At 29.0% G+C, this 25,510-nt stretch overlaps 1 protein-coding gene across 3 annotated transcripts in view; it reads left to right on the top strand.

Annotated features, from left to right (window-relative positions):
• The window catches only part of LOC107442454 (endothelin-converting enzyme 2), a 229,558-nt gene that overhangs the window by 196,329 nt on the left and 7,719 nt on the right, over nucleotides 1-25,510 (top strand). For all 3 annotated transcript variants that reach the window (XR_015433761.1, XM_087164159.1, XM_087164158.1), the window contains exons 9-15: nucleotides 10,730-10,869; nucleotides 12,887-13,118; nucleotides 15,886-15,984; nucleotides 16,068-16,145; nucleotides 18,761-18,864; nucleotides 21,308-21,369; nucleotides 25,378-25,429. Coding sequence is in view for 2 of the 3 variants with exons in the window: in XM_087164159.1 (XP_087020285.1) it covers nucleotides 10,730-10,869; nucleotides 12,887-13,118; nucleotides 15,886-15,984; nucleotides 16,068-16,145; nucleotides 18,761-18,864; nucleotides 21,308-21,369; nucleotides 25,378-25,429 (767 nt within the window). In the remaining variant the exon portion in view is untranslated. The remainder of the gene's footprint in view (nucleotides 1-10,729; nucleotides 10,870-12,886; nucleotides 13,119-15,885; nucleotides 15,985-16,067; nucleotides 16,146-18,760; nucleotides 18,865-21,307; nucleotides 21,370-25,377; nucleotides 25,430-25,510) is intronic.

Below are 25,510 nucleotides of genomic sequence, written 5' to 3'. Positions count from 1 at the left end.
ATTTTTTGACGAAATGTACAAGTTTAAAAACGAAAAATTTTATATATATTATGGGATCACATAGCTATTACGACGAACTTTTAATGGAGTTAGAGCATGTCATCAGGATTAAAATTACAGAGAAACCCATGCCCGGAAATGTTACCATACGCCGCTGGAGGCGCTTCTTTATTGTGAACTGTTTCTTTGTGTCTATAAGTCCTACTAAGGCCCCTAGATAAGCACGAGGACATTTCAGGGCATGAATGCAAATTTTATCCTGATGATGTTCACTAACTTTCTTCGAGGTTTGTCTCAACATTCACACGACCCTCTACTATACATAACGTTTTTAAACTTGTACATTTCAACAAACAAAATGAAAAGGTCATTTAAAAGAAAGACCCATAGCTTCAGGATCAAAACTATAATTTTAGATTTGTAATTCTCACACCCGATTTAAGCAATATCAAGTATTTGTATAAAAATTTGTATCTCAGTGTAATCTGAAATTATAAAATCATTAGATATTTGTTTTAGAAATAAGAATATTCAGCATCCAAAAGGCAAAAACTAAATTACGACACTCCTTAAAATTATACTAGTTAGCATTATTTATGGCATAAAATTGGTCAGTTAAAAGCAAATTTTTACCTATTTCTCATAGTTTAATTTCAAGACAAAAGTTAAATATTTTCCAAACCACTATACATTTATTTTATAACCTGCGTTGAACAGCCAACCTAATTTTGAGTTTACTTTACGTCCATCATTGATCAACCCCGTAACCTTGTAACTTTGTACCCTATCCAAAAGACAAGGGAACTTCTGTATCATGTAAAGGGACAAACTAGCCTTCGTGAAGAACTTTTTGATGAAGCTAACCAGCACTTACGTTACATTTAGAAAAAAACAGCAAAATCCTGCCAAGGTTATCCCAGCGACAAGGGATCTTAACGCATGATCCGTCTATCACTGAGGATATTTAATGTTAGCATTGTGGTCGTTGCAACCTAGGAGCCGATTTTGTATCTACCAACCATCACTGGGATTCGAACCTGAGTTAACTCATTGGGAGACGAGCGCTCTGTGCTCTGATCCACCATGGCTAAATTACATATCATTGGTTGTTCTTGCTTAAGCCTCCAGAAATAACAATTTAACTTATTAAATAAAAATATTTTGATAAATATTGCGCTGAAATTTTCACTTTCAATTCTACGGCATCAATTTTCCCCCGTTATGCAATTTGTTTCTTAATAACTACATCTATTGCTTATAAAAACTGAAGTCAGAAAACTGCTCATATCATATTTTTCCTTTATTCGCAAGAGTCGTAATTTTGTGATTTGATAGTCACACTTGGGAATCGTTTAACCTTTAGTTGCGCAGAAGAATTTTGTACCAACATTTTATCTAAGAAGACCATAAGCTAAATCTCCATTATAGTGGAATCCTCTATACTTCTACTTCTAATTCAGGGGCTCTAACCATAAGCAATTTAGCCTTTGTATGCACGTCCAACCTGAAGCTTTATGCTCATGTTATAACATTATCATGTATTATCATGTTATACATTATTATGTTGATAACATTATCATCAAAATTTGTCTGGGACATTTTCCTATCTATTTTGAAGTTTTCACTTTAATGTGGTACTTTCTGATAAGTGAAACGAAAATTGAAGAGAAAAGAAAAACTTAGTATTTTGTATTCTAGATTTAAAAAAATACATTGCTACAAAAATAAGCAGTCATTCGGGAAGTGGTTTATTAAAAAAAAAACCTCGTGATTTATAAGGTTAAATTATTAAATATTTAGTGGTTGCTTATATTTTAAAAACAAGTGATTTCACTGAATACTGTTGTTAAGCATGGGGTAAAAATGGCGGCATTTCTATCTATAATAAAAATAAAATATAAAAAGAAATTGCATTGGAAAGGTTTTATTATCGGAATTTATTTTTGAAACAAGATTGTTCTGTCTACTGTTATGCATTTATAGTATAAATATTCATATTACGACCAGAAAACGAGCTATCGACTTAGTATGAACAAGTAAGTGGGGTGACTCTATTTATTGCATAGGGGTTTTTCACGAATAAAACACTTTTGGAGCCGATCATTAATGGGTTAAGTAAGAAAAAAAGCAAAAATTTATATTTATTTACTCACACAATTTATTTATCAATTTACTGCATTTATTTCAGCTGATCTAATCTTTCGTTAGCTTGTTTTTATCCTGCAAATGTAAAATGAAATTGCAATCATAGATTATATCTTAAGGATAGCACAAGCAATAATTTACTCAATGTCAGAAACATGTTACAGTTATATTTATATTATTTATCATCAGATGAGAAAAATGTAAGATTTTTATAAACACTATGTCAGCTACCAGTAAGAGTAATGCCTAAATGGCAGGTAGCAATTATTATTGGTGTAGGAGCACCAGTTGCATTCGGGATAGCATACTGGTATATAATGAAAAGAAAAATTGCAAAAAGTTATGATCTGACTTATCTTAATTGCAGAGAAAAATTCAGCAATGAAGAAGCGACGCAAACTAAATTAAATTATGAAACAACTAAACAGACTAGTCATCAAAATGAAACTTATGATGTGAAGTATGGAAAAATTCCTCACGACTCACATAAATGCAAAAGCTTAACAATAGTTAGCACAAGAAAATCTGAGGAACGTCCTTCCGCTTTACCTTTAGTAAGAAATACATCTTTCTACAAATTATTAAATAAAATATCCAGTGTTGAAGATGACAAAAAGCAATGCACTATGTTTCTTTCAACATGTGAGACGCTTATGCTAAACAAAGAAGTCCAAACTGATATTTCTGTGCTATTATCTGAGAGGATACACGGTGTTACTATTTTTGACCAGTCTCCTGATGTGATTAAAGGACAAAACATGCATATGATCCGATTCGAAAATCAAAAAAGTTACTCAGATTCTTATCTGCATGATCTAAACTTAAGGAAACACTATTCTTTTAGTCCACAGATTAATAATGCATTTGAATATCTTCGAAAACGTAGAGGAAAATCCAATGATAAACAACCAATGCTAGAAAGCTATCATGTGGGACAAACCAATTCCAGTATTATGGAAAACTTTTCGTTTAGAATGTCAGAATGTTTTGACCCAAATAAGTCAAAAGGGGAAAAGCACGTTAAAAAAGGTAACGAAACGTTTAATATGGGTAAAAATATTTCACAACCACCAAAAGACCGAAAACCTAGGAAAACCTCCCTCGCAATTTCAAAGTTTAACTGCCAGGAAGATATTAAATTTACTGAAATTGGTCAAACAAGTGATATTAATTCATATAGCGATACAATTGCAAAAACTGTAAGATATCTTGAATTAGCTGATGATCATTTCGCTTTCAAAGAAGCTGAAAATCTGACTATAGGGAAAAAGTCTAAGAATGAAGAGGGAACAGAAACTCTATTTACGGCAAACAATGATTTATTAGATCCTAATGATGACTCTTTAGAGAGGAAGAAAATCTTTAAAAAATTTAAAAACGGAAAAAAGAAAATCAAAATTCATAAAATCTGGATTCCTTCTTGGTGGAGCAAGAAATTTCATTACGTTAGGAAGAAAAAGCAGGATCACACGCTATGAACGGAATGTCCAACAAAGACAGATTAACTTTTGTTGTAACCTACTGTAATTGTAATCATTTGAAAACAAACTAAAAACTTTACAATTTGTCGAATACACGTAAAATTATCTATACCGTATGCAAATTTAATAAGATAATTAGACAAAAACAAAATCATGAATTACTTATATCGCTGATTTGCTACCAAGAAATACAGAAACTGCTAACAATAAAAGAGCCAAATAAGAACTATGAAAGATAAACGCTATTTAAAGCAAGCAGTTTTTCATTAAAGATTAACCCTTTAAGGCCTGTTAGACACTGGTGTCCCTTTTATGTATTTTCCTAACTCTTTACTTGCAAGCAAAAATAAATTTCGATATTTTTAATTATAAAAAAAAACAGTTTAATAGTTACTAAAAAAATCAGCTAGATTATCAGAATTATATTTGTACTAAAATATTAAATCCAAAAAAGAAGTTTGCAAAAAAAATTCTTTAATTTATTTTTAAAAATGTATCGATAATTGGTTTTATAAATTGCAGAAATTTCAATGATGAAAAACGTCTTCTCTTAGAACTAAATAATTGCTAATAAGTGTAAATTTGAAACATTATTGTTTGAAAGTGAACCGTGTTTGGAAAATTTTACTTCTAATGCAGAAAATGATAATATGATATATGATGATTTTATAACCAGGCGAAAGAAAAGTAAAGAGAAGAATCGAGATCACCTGAAAGCAATGAATTGTTTGCCAGATGCACTTCCAAACGGTCTAAAGTATGACGTTAATTGTTTAAAATTAAAAGAAAAAATTTTGAAATTTGTAAATATTATATTATTATAAAATTGCTATTCGATGCGATAATTAAATAAAAATATTTCCTAAACCAGGTTTACAACTTTATACTTCTTTTCGAAATATTAGTTTTAATAAAAGTTTTGGAAAAAAATTTCTAGTTTATTAAAATTTTCTTCAAATTTACTTTCCACGCCGCTACTTGTAAATAATACAAAAGTTCATATCAAATGCCCTGCTCTCTCGCGGCATTGGCTTTTGGCATGTTAGCAAAATAGCCAAAATTTTTGAAAGCTTTAGTATTCAACTGCCTATCCCTCTATAAATTATTTTTCAAAGTAGTCAACTGCCCTGTACTGTACAGAACAAATTATACTTTTTTTCATGTTAAAAATTGCATCAAAAAAATTTTTTTTGAAGAAAGCAAATACTTGCTGATCTTATGCAGATAAGTAAGTGAAGGTAAGTAGGGTAGCTACATTCCAGAGGGAAAAAAAACATGTAAAAAATGATCGAGGGAATAAAGTATTTTAACTAATTACTATCGACCAAAAATATCTGTAAATTAAAAATCTGTGTTATAAATGACCGAGTGAACTTCTAAAACCAACGTAAAATTAAGTCCTATATAATTTACGATAACCTCATAAGACATTTATCATCACTTTCTAAATTTTTTCAAACTGTGGCGACCAAAGTAAGTGATATTTTCTGTGGTATTTTTTAGTTGCATCTTTTTGTATTAAAAAAAGAACTAGGAGATTAAAAAAAACTGCATCTTACACAAGCATTTCTCATATCTCTCCACCCTCTGAATAAACAATAAGCAAATCACAAATCTCTCCCCCCCCCCTTAAGTGCTTTACTTGAACTCGCCCCCCCCCCTAGTAATATATGAACTGCCACAAATTAAATATTTAGTTAACTTTTGGACATTGCAAAAATTTCATGTTCATAAAAAGATGTAATTTTAGCTTAGAATTTAAATTTGATTTCTCAAATTAGATTTTTCTTTCGGAAAAATGAATGCCCAAGACTTTTTTTCATGAGCGGCTTTATTATAGTATTATAAATGATATTTGAAAATTCTCCTACTTTTTTCTGTACGTTTCCCCCTTCTTTAAGAAAAATAAAGGGGGTTTTGAAGGGGGGAATCGGATTTCTTCTAGCCACGTAAGTGAGGCATTGTTGCCTACGTATTTTTCACGCAGTAGAGAATGAGACTGGTATTATTCGTTTTGAAATAAATCCATGTGGCAATAAAAGCAACAAAAACATATATAAAACAATTAAAAATAACAATAAAGATTTGAAAAGAAAATTAATGGCTTAAATTAGCAAAATATTTAAAGATTTACGCAATTAGAGGAACATGCAAGGTATATTTTTCGATGTAGTTTTTCATACTGTAATTGAATGACTAAAAAAACAGGAATCGATAAGATAAATAAAGAAGTAATAAGGGTTTTATGCACACAAAAAGTAAAAATTTGTGCTTGCACTTGTTTACGCGTCATACGTTGCTATACAGACAAGTCAAGTATTGTTTACTATACATCTTTGTCACTGAATCTAATGGGAACAAGCAGGAATCTACGGTCTTATATTTTGAAAGGTGAAATGGGTATTTTTATGTTAAAAATACCATTTTTGAATTACACTTATTATGAAGAAAACACTTATAATTTTTAAATTATGAGTCATATTTAACGTAAAAATTACAACGGGAAATTTACATGTTTAGACGGTACGTTTATATCAATGCAAAGTGTATACATAAGTATCAAAAGTAGTATTTTTTATACATAAAAACTTTTGCAACTTTTAAAATATTTGTTCGATTGATTGTGTACAGTCTCTGCAGATTTTGAGCAAAAAAATGCATTGAAACAATGTCTCACTTCTTTAGATAGCAACATCAGAAGTGTAAATAGGTATAAGAAGTGTAAATATGTAATAAGTACAAATGTGTACTTGCTGAACATAAAACATTTATAGCTTCTGAACTATTAGTCTGACTACCTCATGCAATTCAGCGTAAAAAAAACTACATCAGGAACAATGCCACACTTGCATCTAGAAGAAATTCAATCTCCCCTCTCAAATAAACCCATTTTCCTCAACAAAAAAAAGCATACAGAGGAGAGTATAAAAGTCTTCAGGTGTCATTTATAATAACGTAACAAAGCTTTTTGTATTAAACAAGTATTAAACTCACATCGAATTGTTACCATGACGAATGGTTGCCGCTACGAATTGTGAACATGATGAACTGCTGCTGCGATGAATTAGGCCCGCGACGAATTGTCCCACGACAAATTGTACGCGACTTATTGTGCGTGACTCAGAACCAAAGCTGATGGATAAATTTCACCCTAAATGAAACAACGTGAGTTTTGAGTGATTCGCGGGGGAAATTTTCTACCTTCCGTTGCTCCTTGTTATTTCAACGGAAGAAAATTGATGCGAAAATTTCTACGCAAAAATCTTAAATTATGGTTTACGGTACAGCATTTGTTTGCTCAGAAAATTTTGCTTAAACGTGGCCTTATAGATTTCATAAAATAATTAATTGTCAACTTTCTGAAATTGCAACTGTTTTATGCACTGTGTAACTGAAATTTTGCGATACTCTTTTTTCCTTAAAGCATTATTCCATTTAATTCCATTTAATAATATATAATTCAATAATAATATATTATTTAATAATAATATATAATTCCATAATAATATATAATTTCATAATGTAATATAATTTCATTTAATTCATTCTAAAATCTAAATTTATACTGATAAAACTAACTTTAAGTAAATTTAAACGAAGAAGAACACAACCATAAAGTAATGATCATATGGGTCATTCTCACAAAAACAGTCATTTTCATGTCCCCAGTATATTTTATGTTTGTTTTACAGCTTACGAAAAAAAAAATTCAGGGAAAGTGTCCTTCAGAATGCAAGCTAACAAAAGAATAAAAATAAAATTATCAAATTTTATTTTTTATTTATTTTAGGTAATTAAAATATACCAATATGTCATTCCCTCACTTGTCCCCACTGCTGATTTAAAAAAAGAAAAAAATTGTTTCTGAAATAAAAAAATTTTTTTTACAAATTCGTGTTTTTTATTTCAGAATACTGAAATATAAAATTCAGAAAATCAATTTTAAATTTAATTTCTGATAAAAATATTAACACAGTACTATTTTAAACTTTGTCCCAGTGTTTCGCGTCATTCCCTCACAACAATGTTCTTATCACCTGCAATCTTCTTAGAATAAAAATATTTTAATAAAAACTTCAGAAGTTAACAACTGGCATCGTGGAACAAAATTGCAGTATGTTTCATTCTTCAACTTAAGGAAGCTTTGCTGTGGAATAAATTTGAATGAATCAAACCAGGTAAAATTTTCTACATTTGTCATTCCCTCGTGTCATTTTTTAGAGTAAAATAAAATACAACTTCATCGATAAAGTGGATAATTATATGTTGCTTTCATGTATGAATATAATTGTATGTGATTGACTTCAGAAATTAATTTGGCCTAACTGCTATTTTTAAATTTTATTGAATTCGTCATTCCCTCACTAGTGTATAAAGTGAGGGAATGACGCTGAAGTGACGGAATGATTCAAGATGAGTATATTATTAAATTTTTTTTTGTTCAATCATGCCAGCCAATTTTATTTCCCAAACCTGTAAAAACTATTAAATATATAAGACTAAATTATAATAAATATTAGATATACTTAGTATGCTATCATTTTCAAACTTTAGGTAGATGCAACTTAGATAAAAACATGTATTAAAATAAAATATCATTCCCTCACTTTTTAAATAGTAAAAATAATTAATTTACTTATTAATTAATTTGAAAAATAAATTAAAAAATTAATAAATTAATTTATTAAATTAATTAATTTATTTATTAAATTAATTAATTAATTATTATAAATTAATTAATTATGAATTAATTATTTAAAAAATTTATTAATTTAAATATTAAGTATAATTTATAGGATATATACTTTCTTTGTAATGCCATTACATATTTCTATTAATATAAAAAGTTTCAGAGCTTTTCATTCACTTTACTTTTTTGGGATTTTATGAACTGAAAAATGACAGTTTTCGTGAGAATGACCCATATAGAATTTTTCATTATTAATACATAATTTTTTTACTGCTAAAAAGTAGTGAGCGAAGCTTTTCAGTATTTTTATATCTTTTCTTCTTCATTTGTGTGCGTTGTGTGTATTTTTTTACCTTAACATTCTCTTGTTTCTTAGAAAGGAAAAACTCTTGAATATTTTTTTCTGTTTTACTTTCAATAGCTTTCTTTCGGTTAGCTTTGTTCATAACGTAAATTTGCTTAAACAAGGGGTTCCCATATGGTATTCCATGGAACTCTGGTGATCCATGGAAGGCTAAAAAAAGATTCTGAGAGTTAAGACCTTTTTAACTCAGTAGAAACCAGTTTTAGAACATGTAGATCCAATCAATTATCCATTATTTATTCACGATTTCAGTTACCTTTATGAAATTATTTAAAATAATTCAATGAATTCAATGTGCCAATGAAATTAAAAAGGCGTAATTTTTGTGAAAATATATATATTTCTAATAGCAATATTTTGAATAAATAATAAAAATTAAATTTATCTTTCGAGTAATGAGGAATATAAACTTCCCTCGTATATTTTTCTCAAAAACTTTAATCTCTTATAGTTATCTTCAAAAATTTAAATTAAATTTTAAAATTTAAAATTTAAATTAAATTTTAAAATTTAAACTAAATTTTATTAAATTTAAATTTAAATTTTATCTTCTAAATCTGAAATGTGTATGTGTCAGTATTGGGTTAACTTGTGATATATAGATTTCAGGTAACAGTCCAAAATCTCTACGTTTTAATAAATTGCACCTCACTTTTTCAAAAAACTACTTAAAATGTGCAATTTAATTTCCAAACAATAATATTTAATTGATTATTTGAATTTCATGGTAATATACTGAATTTGAATCTGTACAAACAGCTTCATGAGAATTTCTAAAAACAATTCTTCATATCAATGCATTGGTAAATAGAAACCTTCAGAAAATTAGTGGCATGATTCAAGTATATCTTATCAAAAATCCTAAATTAAAAAATAAAAAAAATTAAAATATATTTTTCCTTGCCTCAGCATAGAATTTTTTTTTCTGTCCTGTCAAGTGAGCGATGAACCAAAAAAAAGGTTGGGAAACTATAATCTGCATTATCTCAACCTCTAAATCAGTTTGAGCAATGCAGTTGTGGTTGCTGATCTTCTTACTTCACTTAAATTATCCATAGGAAATCTAATTTATTACAATTTTATGTCCTCGCCTTTTGCATTTCTCACATTTTAAATCAGCAATATTCACAAGACTAAGACAAAATGGAATCTTATTTCATTTTGTCTTAATTTTGAGATGAGAAATAATTAGATTTATGCAACAAATTGCACTGAATATAGTAATGCTATTTTATACAATTTATTGAAAAATCACTCTTTTTAGCCGGTGTAAACTGCCACTTTAATATCTACATTTTAAAAGTATAAACAACCAAACATAGTGAGTGTTATTAAGGCCAATCGCAATCGATGGCGTGGACACCTTTATAGATCTGAAGACCGAAACCCCGCAAAAATGTAACTTTTTTAAAACTGGAAAGTTCAAGAAAAAGGGGTCGCCCACCGACTAGGTAGCTGGACGTAGTTGAGCCTGTCATAAACTTTAGGCCCAAGAAGAAGAAGATTTCATACAGTTTATTGAAATACCACCCTTTTTAGCCGGTGTAAACTGCCACTTTAATATCTGCATATGAACCAAACAAATTAATTTTAATCCAATTATCCTAATAAAGTAATTATTAAACAATTAATTATCCTAATAAATTAATAATTAGAAAATTAATTATACGAATAAATTAATTATTAGACAATTGATTATCCGAATAAATTAATTATTAGACAATTGATTATCCGAATAAATTAATCATTAAACAATTTATTATCCTAATAAATTAATTATTATGCAATTAATTATCTGAATAAATTAATTATTAGACAATTAATTGTCCGAGTAAATTAATTATTGGAGTTATAAATAAATAATAAAACTTGTAAGCATGTCTGTGACTGTGACTGTGACCCAGTCTGTGACTGGGGTGAACACCGAGCAAGTCATGCACTACCTATTAACAAGAAACCCCTTTTACACACCCTTCCTTACTTATTTATTGTTTAGATACATGATTAATTAGATACATATTTATTCTTGTATTCTCTAATCGATTTCAGATCAAATGGAGGATATTGCTTGGTTACATTCTGGACTACAGTGGACTTCCAGAAGATAAATTGAACGATCTCAACATAGTAGTAAACTGCGAAAAGTATCTACGCAACCTTGTTGGTCTTCTAAATCGGACACCCATTCGGTAAATATGAAAACACGAAATTGTAACTATCAAATTGCTAAACTCCTTAAATCGTAAATTTTAAACTCATTCATGGCATGCCTAAAATCTAATCAGACTTAAAGAATTTCGACTAAGATAATTTTAAGACGTACTACTTTCTTTCAAACACAATACGCAAACTATTTAGTTTTTCAAGAACAAATTAAGTAGTATTTTCGAATATAAAACTATTAAGATAGCAGTTAATGCAGAATACTTTAAAAAAAAAAGATTGGTGTGAATAAGAAGGCAAATAATTGTAACATTATTTTCGCAGTTCAGTTCTGGGAAAATAGAGTTGTAGCATCCTCCGGAGTTAAACTCCGCAACTCGAAGCTTCCATAATTTTTAATTAATTCACCAGCAACAATTACTACTAATATACCAGTTTTTAAATATAGTATAATACATAAGTTATTTAGTTTTTTTAAGTGTAAGTCAAAGATTATTTTCGAAAAAATAACTATTAAAATAACAGTTACTGCAAAACGTTTAAAAAAATTGGTGTAAATAAGATGGCAAATAATTATAAAATGATATTCTCAATTCAGTTCTGGACAAATATTAAGTTCCCCCGTTCTATGTAACATCCCCAAATGTAAATCAAAATGCAACATAATCCGAAGCTAAGCCAATATAGAACGATCAGAAAAGAACTCAGCACGGGTACTACAAACAAGAAATTTTATCCAAATTGATCCAAACGTAATGGCATCTTTCGTCCTCTGCGCAGTTTAGTAACCTGAACGTAAGGAGAGTTTATGTTCGTTAACGTTGGACAACTAAATTGATCCGTGCTGAAGCTTTCTCTCCTCTCGGAGGAGTTGGTTAAACTTCGTAGGTCTCAGCTTCTATAATTTTTAATTAATTCATTTAATTCTCCACTAAACCACTCTTCGATTTAAATTATTAATAAAAAGCTTATTATAGGTTGTCACCTACAAATAATCCGCACATAACCTCTTAAAACGAAAACAGCGAATTTCTCTGATTAAATTTAAAAACTCTTTCAATTCTTTAAATCATGTCAAATCACGCCGTTTTCCGCTGCACATGATATTTACTCACTTTAAGTGTATGCGGTATCAAAAAACTACTTTTTTTTAAACTACTAATTTGAATTTTGTGAAAATTTAGCAAATGGCACGAAACAAACAGTTTCTACCAAACCTAGAAAAATATTGCAAAAAATTTGTCGTTTGAAAAATAAATTAGGATTTGTTTTGTTAGTCCAAACACTCAAACCTGTTCCTTTTTTTAAAAAAAAACCCATTGTGGGCCAAAGGAGGCATAGCAGTTAAGGCTCCACAATTTTGCAACCAATTGAATGATTGCGGCCATATATTCAGCATTGCGCACCATCTGCCTTTACTTCCCATGCAACCTGGTACACAAATATCTGAAACTGGGTGGATCTGAAAGACTCAAACCGCAGCCCTTAACATTGACAGCTCGGTGCCCTTAAATCTTGAGCCATTGTGACAAGCTGTTGGGATTATGGTTTTTTTTTTCTCTCTCTGGAAGTGTATAGCTATTTTATAATTTTAATCCATTAAATATCCCTTTCTACTACTTTATTTAGGTATTTACAAAGACATCCTGAGCTCTGCGTTTGCTATCACTTGTTTTATTGTAAAAATATATTATCCATGAACCCTACATGTCTATCTGTTCTCGCCACATGTTTTTTAAATATTTTGTCAAAAATTAAATTAATCCTCAATTTTCAAATCATTCTCAGTTATCTTGAATTAATAATTTATTTTTCATAAAAATATTTTTAATCGATGAAAATTTTTGAAAAAAATTACAAATTCTCTGTCATTTTGTAATATTGCGAGCTTTTACTATCACGTTTAACTCTGCAAATATTATTTCCCAGTTATAAACATAGCTATATAATTTTAATAAGTTATATACTTTACATATGTAAATAGTACCTTAATATAATAACTTTAACTATTATATCAAAATATAAATAAATCAATTTTTTTAGGACGATTGCCAATTATTTGACTTGGCGGTTTGTTGCCAAATACTTACCATACTTAGATATACATTTTCGACGTTTGTATTACGACTTTCGAAGAGAAGTTCCCAATTTGTCTGAAGAAAGAACATTTTTTGCCAGATGGAAGGAGTGTGTTAGTTTAGTAAATGATGGTTTTGGAATGGCTCTCGCTTCTCTCTATGTAAAGCAGGAATTCAACGAAGAAATTGAAAGCGAAGTATATTTTACTTATTTTTCCAATTTAAAATTTTTTGCATCATAGTTGTTTATCACCATTTATTAGTATTTTATAATAAATAAACTCAGGGCGGGATAAATCTCTAATTTTCCATTGGCCCGAAGTTTGAGTAATGATTGGCGACCACAGTTCTAAGACAAAATATACGTAGACGGATCAAAGAAAAAGAGGCATCTTTGTGCGAACTGAATGCGAGAAATTTGTGTGGTTTTCCTCTCGGTATAACGCAAAATTTTCATATAACGCACTAAGTGCGGGATATTACAGAAAAGCATAAAATCTATCTGATAAATCGGCTCGTGTTGAGGAATTTGTGTAGATTAAGAGCTTGAGTACTACTTAACATGAATCTCAACGATTATGATTCATTCGTTCATTGTTTGTGACCTTCATAGACTACAATATTGACGCAATATATCCCTAGCTAAGACTCAAAAGGTAGGGGAACTCCACAAGTAATAGAATCACTCAAGTATTAAGTCCGATATAAAACCGGGCTTAATCAGCTCGTGTTGAAAAATTTGAGTAGATTAAGAACTTGAGTACTACTTAACCCAGATGAATCTCAACGATTATGATTCATTCGTTCATTGTTTGTGATCTTCATAGCTTACAATATTGACGCCATATGTCCCCAGTTCAGACTCAAAAGGCAAGAGAACTCCACAAGTAATAGAATCACTCAAGTATTAAGCCCGATTTTAAACCGGGCTTAATCAGCTCGTGTTGAGAAATTTGAGTAGATTAAGAGCTTGAGTACTACTTAACCCAGATGGATCTCAACGATTATGATTCATTCATTCATTGTTTGCTACCATCATCGACTACAATATTGACGCAATATATCCCCAGTTCAGACTCAAAAGGCAAGGGAACTCCACAAGTATTAAAAACACTTAAGTATTAATACTGATATTAAATAGGCTTCGTGCGAGACTTTTTAAATGGAACAAACCCTCCCTTATGTTACATGAAGAAAAAAGACATGAAAATAATCATTGGTTATCTAATTGAATGTTATCGTGGCTTTCTTCTGCGTGTAGCACTAGAGCAGATTAATTTTACTCACGAAGTTTACCGTGAAGGTACGTTTTTATTGCTATTAGAGGAGTGAGTTTCTTTGTCTCTTATGTCAGATTCAAAATTACAAGCTTATGGAGTTAAACATTAAAAGTCATAAAATTTACCGGAATCGTCAACTTTCCAATGCCACTGATAAAATAAATGAATAAAAGAAGCAACGATCATCAAAATATCAGGAGTTTTAATGACCGCAATTATTATCGTTATTATATGTTTTCATTTCACATTAAGTTGTTTGCTGAAAACTTATGTGATTGATTTTCGGTTTCCTGTATATGAGATAAAGTTAGAGTTTAGAAATTAATAAATCAGTACCTTAATGTAATAACAATGTTTAATAAATGAAAAGCTCCCAAAAAAATATGCGTGATGATATAAGACATTTCATTTGCTTCAAAAAATATGAAGCTGATATGTTTTAAGCTCTCTAAGATAGACTCTAAATCTCAAGACTAGTTAGGCGTGAATGATGAAAACAAATTGATTTTAAAAGGAAACTATGAAATTCCCCACGACTGATTTGCTTCTCTCGATCACTGAGGGTTTTTTCCCGGTTTTGCTTTTCTTTTTTTTTTTACCTTTGTTTATGTATTATTTTCTGTACTTCTGCGGTGCTGTTCTGTTTCTTCGTATTCCATTTCTTCACCTTAATTTATTTCTCATTTTCATTGAACAACTGCCTCACTTTGTGACTATCAATGTTCAACTCCGCATCCTTATGATTTTGAACCCGACCCAGAAGACAAAAAAAAACTCCTGGATCAAGAATTGGGCCAAATTAGCTTTCATGAAAGGCTTTTTGGGGGAACTAACTCACATTTGCGTTACATGGAAAAGAAAACCACGAAAACCTTTCACGGTTAAATTAACGGAAAGGGGACTCACTCATGATTTGTTAACGACTGATAATGTTTCATGTTAGCACTGCTGCTAGTACGAGTCGGGAACAGATTTCGTATCGATCCACCATCGCTGGAAGACGAACCTAGATCAAGATCAGAAGTGGAGTGCTCTATCCTCTGAGCCACCATTCCAAAAACATTACAAAATATTTATCTAATATAAATTGTACAGTATGAGAATCAACTATTGAACTTTCTCTTTCTAGATTAAATCATTAATCACATCGCTGAAACAAGCATTCATGGGAGGGATTAGAATATTTATCTAATATAAATTGCATAATATGAGAATCAGCTATTGAACTTTCTCTTTCTAGATTAAATCATTAATTACATCGCTGAAACAAGCATTCATGGGAGGGATTAGAATATTTATCTAATATAAATTGCATAATATGAGAATCAGCTATTGAACTTTCTCTTTCTAGATTAAATCATTAATTACATCGCTGAAACAAGCATTCATGGGAGGGATTAGAATATTTATCTAATATAAATTGCATAATATGAGAATCAACTATTGAACTGTCTCTTTCTAGATTAAATCATTAATTACATCGCTGAAACAAGCATTCATGGGAGGGATTAGAATATTTATCTAATATAAATTGCATAATATGAGAATCAGCTATTGAACTTTCTCTTTCTAGATTAAATCATTAATTACATCGCTGAAACAAGCATTCATGGGAGGGATTAGAATATTTATCTAATATAAATTGCATAATATGAGAATCAACTATTGAACTTTCTCTTTCTAGATTAAATCATTAATTACATCGCTGAAACAAGCATTCATGGGAGGAATTAGACATATAACATGGCTAGATCCTGAAACCAGAGTATCTTGCGAAGAAAAAGTATAATTTCCATATAGATTATGTGTCTTTTTAAAGCGAAAAGTCTATACATTTTTTTTTTAAATTATTATTTATTTACGCAGGTGGAAAGCATGACTACGAAGTTAGGCTTCCCAAGATACATTTTAGATCCTGTTCAGCTTGATACAGATTATGCTGGAGTAAGTCTTTTTTTTCTCCTTCTTACATTCCATTTTTTAAAATCAATTTTCTTTAGCATAATAAGATTTCCTAGTCAAAATGATCTTAGAAGTAAAATGCCTATAAACGTTTGCTGGTAAAAATCAAATTTGTTTTTATTTCCTTCCAAGTGGATTTCAAAAGTAAGAAAATCTATCATAAAAAAAGAACATGAATCAACAAGGTAGAATATATAATTAGATTTGTGTTTTCTTATATTGGTTTATCTACCTTTTCTTTCTTTTTCATGTGTATTTTTCTTTTGAGTTTTTTCGGATGAAAATATTTCAAAGAAAAAAAATGTATGCCTAAGAAAACATCAATATTTTTCTTGTGCTTTCTTATAAGAAAATTATTTTAATTAAATAGATGCATATTTTTAAATACTAGTTTTTTTATTACTTTTCTGATAAGAAAATGCTTTTAAATAAAAATAATAAATTACTTTAAAGAAATACCTACACCTCGATTTTCTAATAGATCCTGCTAAAACATTATTTTTATTTAGGTAAATATGAAACTCCAAAAAAAAAATTATCATAATTTTAATTTTTGTTCATTATTTGCTTCATAATTTTTGCCAAAAAAATTTTTTAAATAAATGTAATTCGATGCCTTAATTATCAGCATATTACATTTTATAGTTAAAAAAAGTTTCGTAAGAAAATGTTTTATTAAGAAGACTGAGTATAAGGATATTTGTGTTTTAAAAATATGCATATACATACTGTAATTTTAATGTATATATATGTACATGTATACATAATGATGTTATTCATGCTCTTTAAGATTTGTTTCTGAGAAATTATTTTCATTTAAAATGCTTTGATGCCATAAAAATTAGCAAAATACTGATTTTTTTAAAACATAGCATTTTTTTACATTTATTTATTACTAAGAAAGTATTTCGCATATTAAAAAAATACTTATGCCTTTCATTAACTTTTACTCTGCCTCACATGCCTCAAAGAGCCTGCCTCACATCCAAGTGCTTGTCCTAATTAAAGTTTTATTGCTTGTTTATAAATAGTTTAAATACAACTTTATTTCCTTAAAAAATGAGATATTTCTTGAAAATTATAATTAAAATTAGATAAATACTTATAATGGATAACTATAAAATACTTAAATAATGGATAAAATTAAAGACTTTAAAATTAGATATTTCTTGATATTTAAATTACAGTATTAATTTAATCTTTCAATCAAATAAATGATTAAAGTAATAATATTTATAAACCTTTGAAATATTACTTACTTTTTTGTTTATTAATTATACATTTTATTTAATGAACAATAGTCTGGATTGTGGATTGTAATTACCATAAAAAACAATTGTTTGTTTAATAAAATGTAACAAAAAATTATTCGGCTTCTTGCTCAATTAATAAAAGGTTATTGTTAACATAAACAACCTTTTTGAAGTTGATCAGCTGAATATGCGTTATTAACATCCAAAAAGATTTTTCAATTTTTTGAAAGTTTAGATATACGCTAGTTATGTTTTATTTTTTTATGGAAAATTCGCTTTTTTATTTAAATATAATCTTCTGGAGAAATATTTTCTCAATTTCGTTTAATAAACTATGTAGAAATCTGTTAATGCTTTAATAGATTTTTTTCCCGTCTACGAAACCTAACACCATAAGGGTGTACATTTACATTAGTACGTTAGTAAGGATTACGTTAGTACATTTTAAAACAATTACTTTAAAATCTAACTTTTTAATTATTATAGCCACTAACTATAAATATTAGTAATTCAACGATGTCATTTTATTGAAGGACTTCATTATTACTGTAAAAGTGTCAATAATATCTAGTAGCTAAAAAATATAATAAATAAAATAAAATTATTTATATTTAAATTAATACAAACAGAAAAATCATTATTAAATATGTAATTTAAATCTCAAGTAATACTTAATAATTATAAAATAAAATAATTATAATAAAGTGAAGTAATATAACAAAGTAAAATAAAATAAAATTTAAATTAATATTGTTGGTAAACAGAAAAAAAATTTATTTTTAAAAAAAAGTATGAGATAAATACATTTTCAACACATTTCAAACCAATTCGCATTGTTGTTATGGAGGTTATCCTGACATACTACTAATATACGACGTTTAATTCCAAAGTGAATTTCTCAATTCGTGCCCTTTTCTTGTAAGTTTATTTAAGCGCACAGAAACGTCGCAATGTTCATGCAAAGATCTTTTTTGCACTTTAAGAAGTATCTAGTTGGCAATGTCAGATTATCTAGGTAATCTTAGGCTTTTTTTTCCAAGAAAATAGGCATTTCAACAATTCAGGAACCTAATGTCATTTTGTCAATTATTTACTACGTCAATTATTTATTATATCGATTATTGACTATTTTGGCTGTATACACACAATATATAATTATAAGTAGATTATCATTTCACTACCACTCAAGAAAATTATCTTCGTAAAGAATGAAAGTTGTCTGGTTTGGCGTTCGTTTTTAGTATTAATGGTTTTTGATAACTCGCTCAAACTAGTAGTTGACATCAAACAGTTTTTCTTTTTACTTTTTTTAAATTAAATTACTAATAATTCTTTTTTTTTTAGCTTGAAATATCTGAGGAACATTTTTTAAATAATATTTTGAAAATGAATCGATATGAAGTAATCAAAGAACTGACTAAGATGACACGCACTGTTGACAAAGAGAAGTAAGTTATCTGCGACGTATTTTTTAACTAGTAAATGATTCGTCATTGGGAGAAAATATTTTACAAAACACCTATTCGGCTCATTAAGTTTATTACTATATCGGTTCGTAAAATATTCTGTAGATGTCCAACAAAGGAAAGGATAATACTTTGTGCTATGTTGACTAAATCAAAAAAAAGCACCATAAATAAAGCACAAATGAAAGTACATAAATGGACATACTATAATTTCAGTTCCAGAAACAAGTACGCTTCTCAGTGTCAAAACATCAAATGAAGGTAGATAAGTAAAGACACGACCACTTAACATTTTCTACTTTCATTTGACGTTTTGACACAAAGAAAGGTTCACGCGTAGACAGGAACTGTTTTTTCCCACCACGGCCCATGTGCTAACTTCATTACTTTTGTTTATTTTTATTTGGAAGACAAACTTTATAAATGCTTAATCTTCAAAAGGAATTATACATAACTTTTTATATATATTTTCTAAAACTAGCGTATGGTCATCAATTTTATTCCAGCATACTTTATCAGAAGTGAAAATTTTAATAAATAGAATCTCAAATGAAAAGTGGTAAAAAGTAGACTTTCAAAATTTTTGAGAAGTATTCTAACTACTTCCTTAGAAAGTGTTAATAGAAGTTTTTTTTCGCATATATATTACTTTATGTTGCTAACATTTTAAATAAATTACTTAGTCTACTACGACAGAAATACACTGTTATAGAACATTTTTTTGTTTAAGCAGATAAAAAGCTAATTTTCCATTTCTTTACAAAAAAAAACTGCTTTGGTTTCCTTTTATTAAATGCAGTGGAATGTACTTGAAGAGTAAAAAATCAACTTTAAAAATGAAGCTAGTTATTCATTAAAAGATGACTAATAAAAAAATTTATTTTTTAAACCGAGACGCGAGAAAAAATATTGTAATGAAAGAAATCTGTTCTCTGCATGCTTTAACTGAAAATATTTGCTCGTAATTGGCTTTTACTATTCAATACTCATACTACTCAAAATTCCTTTTAATTTTTATCCTATTCATGAAAAAAATCTTATTTTCCCTTACTGTTGCGGTTTTTATTGAGCTGAAGAGCTTATTGAACAAATTCTCGCAATAAAAGTTTTTTTTCACTGATTAAGATTAATTTTATTGACGATAATCAACATCAAAAAAGTAATTTTCAAGTTTAAAAAAAGTCAAGTATGTGCAATCCTTCCTCTTTGGGGTAAAGTTAATTGGCTTTTTAGAACAATTTTTTTTTTCTTCGAAATAATTTATTACCCTCAACGTTAACTCGGATAAAATGCATTTTACAAAAGGGTTGTAAGACCGTAAAAATTTATACTTTTTAAGTTATTTTGTCCTATTAAATCCCTAATTAATTTCAAGAAAAATAACATCATTGCGAAGTACGCTCTCAGACCAGTTTTAATGGTAGCACAAGAAAATAAAAAAATCTTTAAATAATTTCATTAGTTTTATATATTAAGTCCCTGGTCAATTTATTAGACTCACTATAAGATTCTACGTAAAATCTTAATTATCAGGTGACGCTTTACAGATTCATTGTTTTTACGCCACTGAAATTGGTGTGTACTTGTTTACGTTCGTGCATCAATTGGTTAAATTAGACGATATATAATATAAATTCGAGGATTGGATAAATTAGACGATTTATTGTATAAATTAAAATATTTCTTATATCAGGTATTATATTAATATAATATAATATAATATTTAGACCAAATTATTAAACACGCTGTAGTTTTTTAATAATTACATGTATTGCACAAGTTTAAATGCAATGCTTTTATATTTAAACATAAATGCAATGGATTTTTATTCCGGAGACTTTTTATATACTTCCTATTTGTACTCATTTTTTACGTATTGCAGTGCAATGTTAAACAATTGAACCTGTAACAATTGAACCTGTGCAACGTAAACAAGTGCAAACCTGTTACAGCCGCGTAAAAACAATAAAGCTGTATAGTATTACCTTATAATTAAGATTTGACATTTTATTGAATAGTCAAGATCGTCAAAAAACAAAAAGGGAGTGGGAAAAAAACCTATCATTCGATACTTTGTTCCAAACGTAACCTATTTAATTATTTGAATTCATTGTCTGTTTTGACACCGTTCAGTTGATATTGAAAGACCATAGGAGAAGAGCGGTTTATGTTCAGAAAAATTGATTCGAAAAAAAAATGATTTTAAAGGATGAACAGAAGGGATTTTCTACTTACTGCATCTTCACTGCATACTAACTCTCAGAGAGAAGCGAGATTTTTTGCTATTGATTTGTCAAAACTTAGTAATCCTCAAAACTCAACAGGTGGCTGTCGTCCCTTTAGTGAAAAATGGACATAAACTGTTCTTGTTTTATTCTCATATTTATCTGAAAATACATATTTAAACTATAAACTATTGTTTCAGAGACTGGTTCGTTCAGCCACTGGTTGTGAATGCGTTTTATGAAGCAACTGGAAACGCTGTTAGTAAGTTCAAAGTTTCACATAACAATTTAATTATTTTTTTTTTTTACATCCAATGCTCAGTTACTATATTTTTTTAACAACTACTAGTTTATCTCTCATGAAAAGAAACTTTATCAGACACAACTGAAGCTTATTTTTAAATGTTAAGGAATTCCTTTCTTACAAAATAAATTTTAAAAAATTAATAAAAAACATGCACAGAAATTAGAAAGGGAAAAATATTTTTAGGTGATAGTGAATGAAATATCTTATTTTTACCACCTTTATATCAACTTGCCTTCGTGTATGTCTGTTCGGGTGGAATTTTGTAATCGATTTTAAACTAACTTCCCGACTAGCTACAGACTTCAAATTTGGCACATAGCTCAGAATTGGATGACAATACGTGAAAATGAAGAGAAAAAAGACATACAAAGTAAAATAAAATTAAAATTAAAGAAAAATTAATATTTTCGCGATTGTCTTTTGTTTTTGTAGTGGAGAATAATAATTAAAAAACAAAAATTTGAAAAACGAAAAATGTGGGGCGCATGAAATACATGACAGTACATATACACATTTTACATATTCATACACATCCACATACACATGCATATACACAAACATATACCACATACACATCCACATTCAGATACAATTACAGATATGCATACACATATTCTCATGAGCATACATACTGTTACTGTTATATATTTACCACGTTATATATTTACCACATGCACCCCACGTTTTTCGTTTTTCAAATTTTTGTTTTTTTAATTATTATTCTCCACTACAAAAACGGGGTTTTTAAAAATATTATTTTTATTTCTAACACAAGTAACTGTCAAATACAAGTTTCAAAGCATGAATAATATTTTGAAAATTGCAGTTGAAAAATGTATATTTTAGTTATAACTTGATTACGATTAGCGTTTAATTAATGCTTCGATTTTAAACTGTAAACTCATAGTTCAGCATCCATTGCTCAGATAATTAAACACTTGCTTAATTAAACCCGCCATTTTAATATTCAGTAAAATATTTTCAGCGTTAAATCCATTTTAATTATTTCCAGTAATATAATACTATAATTATCTAAAGGAAAAATAACTATTTGAAAAGTATAATTTTGATGATTGTAGAATTTCAATTAGACAATTTTTTGTTACTTCTGAATGAAAAATTAAGTAAATGTAAATATATAGCAATAAAAAACAAATATTTTTTTAAATCTTTTCTGAACCTTTTATTATTATCAGTTGTAAGACAAATGCGGCAAAAAAAATTCCAAGCATGCAATTTTAAAAATAAAAAAAACTGGTGTTACAGGCGTAGCATTTTCTGTTACAGGCGTAGCATTTTCTGTTACAGGCGTAGCATTTTCTGTTACAGACGTAGCATATTTTAATGGATACACCCACAAAAAATCAGAAATTTGAATTGAAACAAAAGGGGATACTGCAAATAATACTCACAGATATAAATGTAATTGAGAGAGACTAATCAATAATATTCTTAACTCTATTTTCTTTTTAACTAACCCGGAATTCAATTTTATATCACTTTGAATGTATTAAGGTAAGTATTTTCTGAGGATATTCACTAAAAAGCTGATAATATTTGAAAAAAAATGCAATTTAAATATCAGCAACATTATATGATGTTCATTAATTATTCTAATCTGGTAACAGAGAAGATTCAAACGACAGGAAATATACACTTTTAAAAAATATTAAAAGCACTTGATGATTCTTAACTTAATTATAGGCATTCAAAATCTACAAATGTTACGTCCATAACCATGTAATTGCCCTAGAGTATTTGAGTTAAACAATTTTATAAATTTATTTTAGGACTAGGGTGCTTGTTCACTTAAGAAGTCGCAAGGACGACTTGCTTTGCCCACTGTGTCACTACAATCATTTTTCTCATTTACATTTATTTTGCTGTTTTTTTATTAACCGTTTTCAATCTGGTACTTTAAACATTCTTAAGAATCAAATGCAAGCAATAAACTATTTCAGTAATAACCTGAGGCCTCTATGGTTCATCTTTTTTCCCAAGCTCCAGAGGTTGCAAGTTCGATCCTGGCAGCTAATTAGACAATCAGAGTTTATATGCAAGAAAGTAAACGTTAAATCTGCCGTGGCTGAAAATCCTCTGGTTGGTTGTGATGTGGAAGTTTCCTTACAGAGACACCCACTCGGCATTGTGCTCGTCAACTAACCGGGCACAAAATTACCTGCCTGTTAACTATTTCTGGAACAGCAAGTTTAAAAGGATCAAGTGTGGTTTTAGAAAGTACATTCTAAATTAAGCTACCAGCTTTAGCTCTTTGTTGTTTAAATAATAGTGGTTGCTAAATGTTTCAAAGCAAATTAGTTTTATATTTCTAACTGTTTTGTTATATTTGTTGAATTTAGTCTTGCCAGACAGACTTTCCTGTTCCTGTTTCCTGGCAGACTGTTGCTAGGGCTAAAAGATAGAACCCTGAGAACGGGAATGCGATTTTCCAATCCAGTGACTTTTAATGACTCGCTTTTCTGTTTGGCATTTTCTTTAAAAAATATTGATTATTTACTTATTTTTAGTTCAGGTGATAAATTTTTAAAAAATGAAAATATGCATTATAATTGCGACCAAGAGGAAAATCTCCAAAAAAGCAAGCGAGTTGTTAAAGGGTACTGGATTGTAAATTAGCAAACAAGGCTAAGTACCTGGACATGTTTGGGAGTGTGTGGACCCTGTTCCCATCTATCATGCAATTCTGATAACCTTATTCATCAATTTTAACATGAGTTTGCGTTCATTAAATATCTAACAACCTTAGAATAAAGTAGTTACTAAATACAGAAACATAACAATTTCCTATTTCAGAATGGTGATTTGAGATGTCTCTTCAGCGGAGCCCACAGAATGTTAAGGCTTACTCACATTCGTGTTCGGGGGCTGGAGTCTAGCAATCGACATTTAAACCAGTTTCTGGCAAACTATAACACTTAAATCTTTATTAAAGCTAAGCCATACAATTTTCAATGATTTCCTGACCTCTACAAGTAGAATCAACTCATTTTAGTCTACTTATGCAAAAATAGACAATTTTTTCACGTTTAAAGCACTTCATGAGCGAGTAAGTAGTGATAGTGGTAGGACAAATATGCTTCCACCATTCTGAAATTTTCTAGTGTTGGATATCATGTTAGTGCAATAATCTGATTTCTGATTAAAATATTGATATTAATATTATTAATAAAATATTTTGTTTACGAATGTTTCGTTTCTCCGTGATAATTTTAAAGAATGAAATAATTAAATTATCAGTCTTTACCTTTTTTAAAGAAGTTAATGGAAACATTGGCCTTTAATGGGTTAATTGCAATTTTACAGTCAAGGAGATTATCGTCAATCATATGTCAAACTAATGATGATTACTTATCGTTGCAACCAGGTATAAAAATTATTCAATATTTTCTACGGATTCATTTTTTAGATATGTATCATTCTCATTTTTACTATTACATATTTCAAATAATCTTTTTTTTCATTGATTTGCTATCCAATTAATTCTGCATTTTTAGCTAGTCAATAACAAACATTACTTTCTGAGCTTTAAATAAAGTATTCGCGAACAAGCAGTTACTTTCACAACTATAGAACAAATTAAATTTTTTCCTGTGGGGTTTAACTTTTATTGGCGAGCATACAATTCTATAGAAACTCAGTTTCGATTACTGTTTATGTCACTGAAGTTAGCAAAAGTAATAATTCAAAAACTCTAAAGAATTTTTTCGGTACATTTGGCGTACAACCAATTTGAGATTGTTACCTTACGTTGCAACTGCTTTACTCAGAGTTGCGAGTAATAAACGATCCATTATTTCCGACGTTTAGAAAGAAATATTTAGAAAGAGAAAAGAAAAAGAAAATTATTCAGAAAGAAAGAAGAAAGTTCTATTCCCTTAAAACATTATGATGCATTAAATATAATTTAATAGTAATTAATTTTTTAATCTCATTTCATTGCAGTTTTTCCTGTTGGAATACTAAGGTCACCAATCTTCACTCCAGACAGGCCTAAGTAAATATTTCTCTCATTTTCTATCGAATTGAAAACTAAAGGGCTTGTTGCAATAGAATGATAAGCCACGCTTTTACATAC

Source organism: Parasteatoda tepidariorum, chromosome 5 (genome assembly GCF_982258835.1).
Source record: "Parasteatoda tepidariorum strain Cologne lab strain chromosome 5, Ptep-v5.0, whole genome shotgun sequence".
NCBI lineage: Eukaryota > Metazoa > Arthropoda > Arachnida > Araneae > Theridiidae > Parasteatoda > Parasteatoda tepidariorum.
The sequence above is the reverse complement of the archived record's forward strand: the minus strand, read 5'-3'. Positions and strand labels throughout refer to the sequence as shown.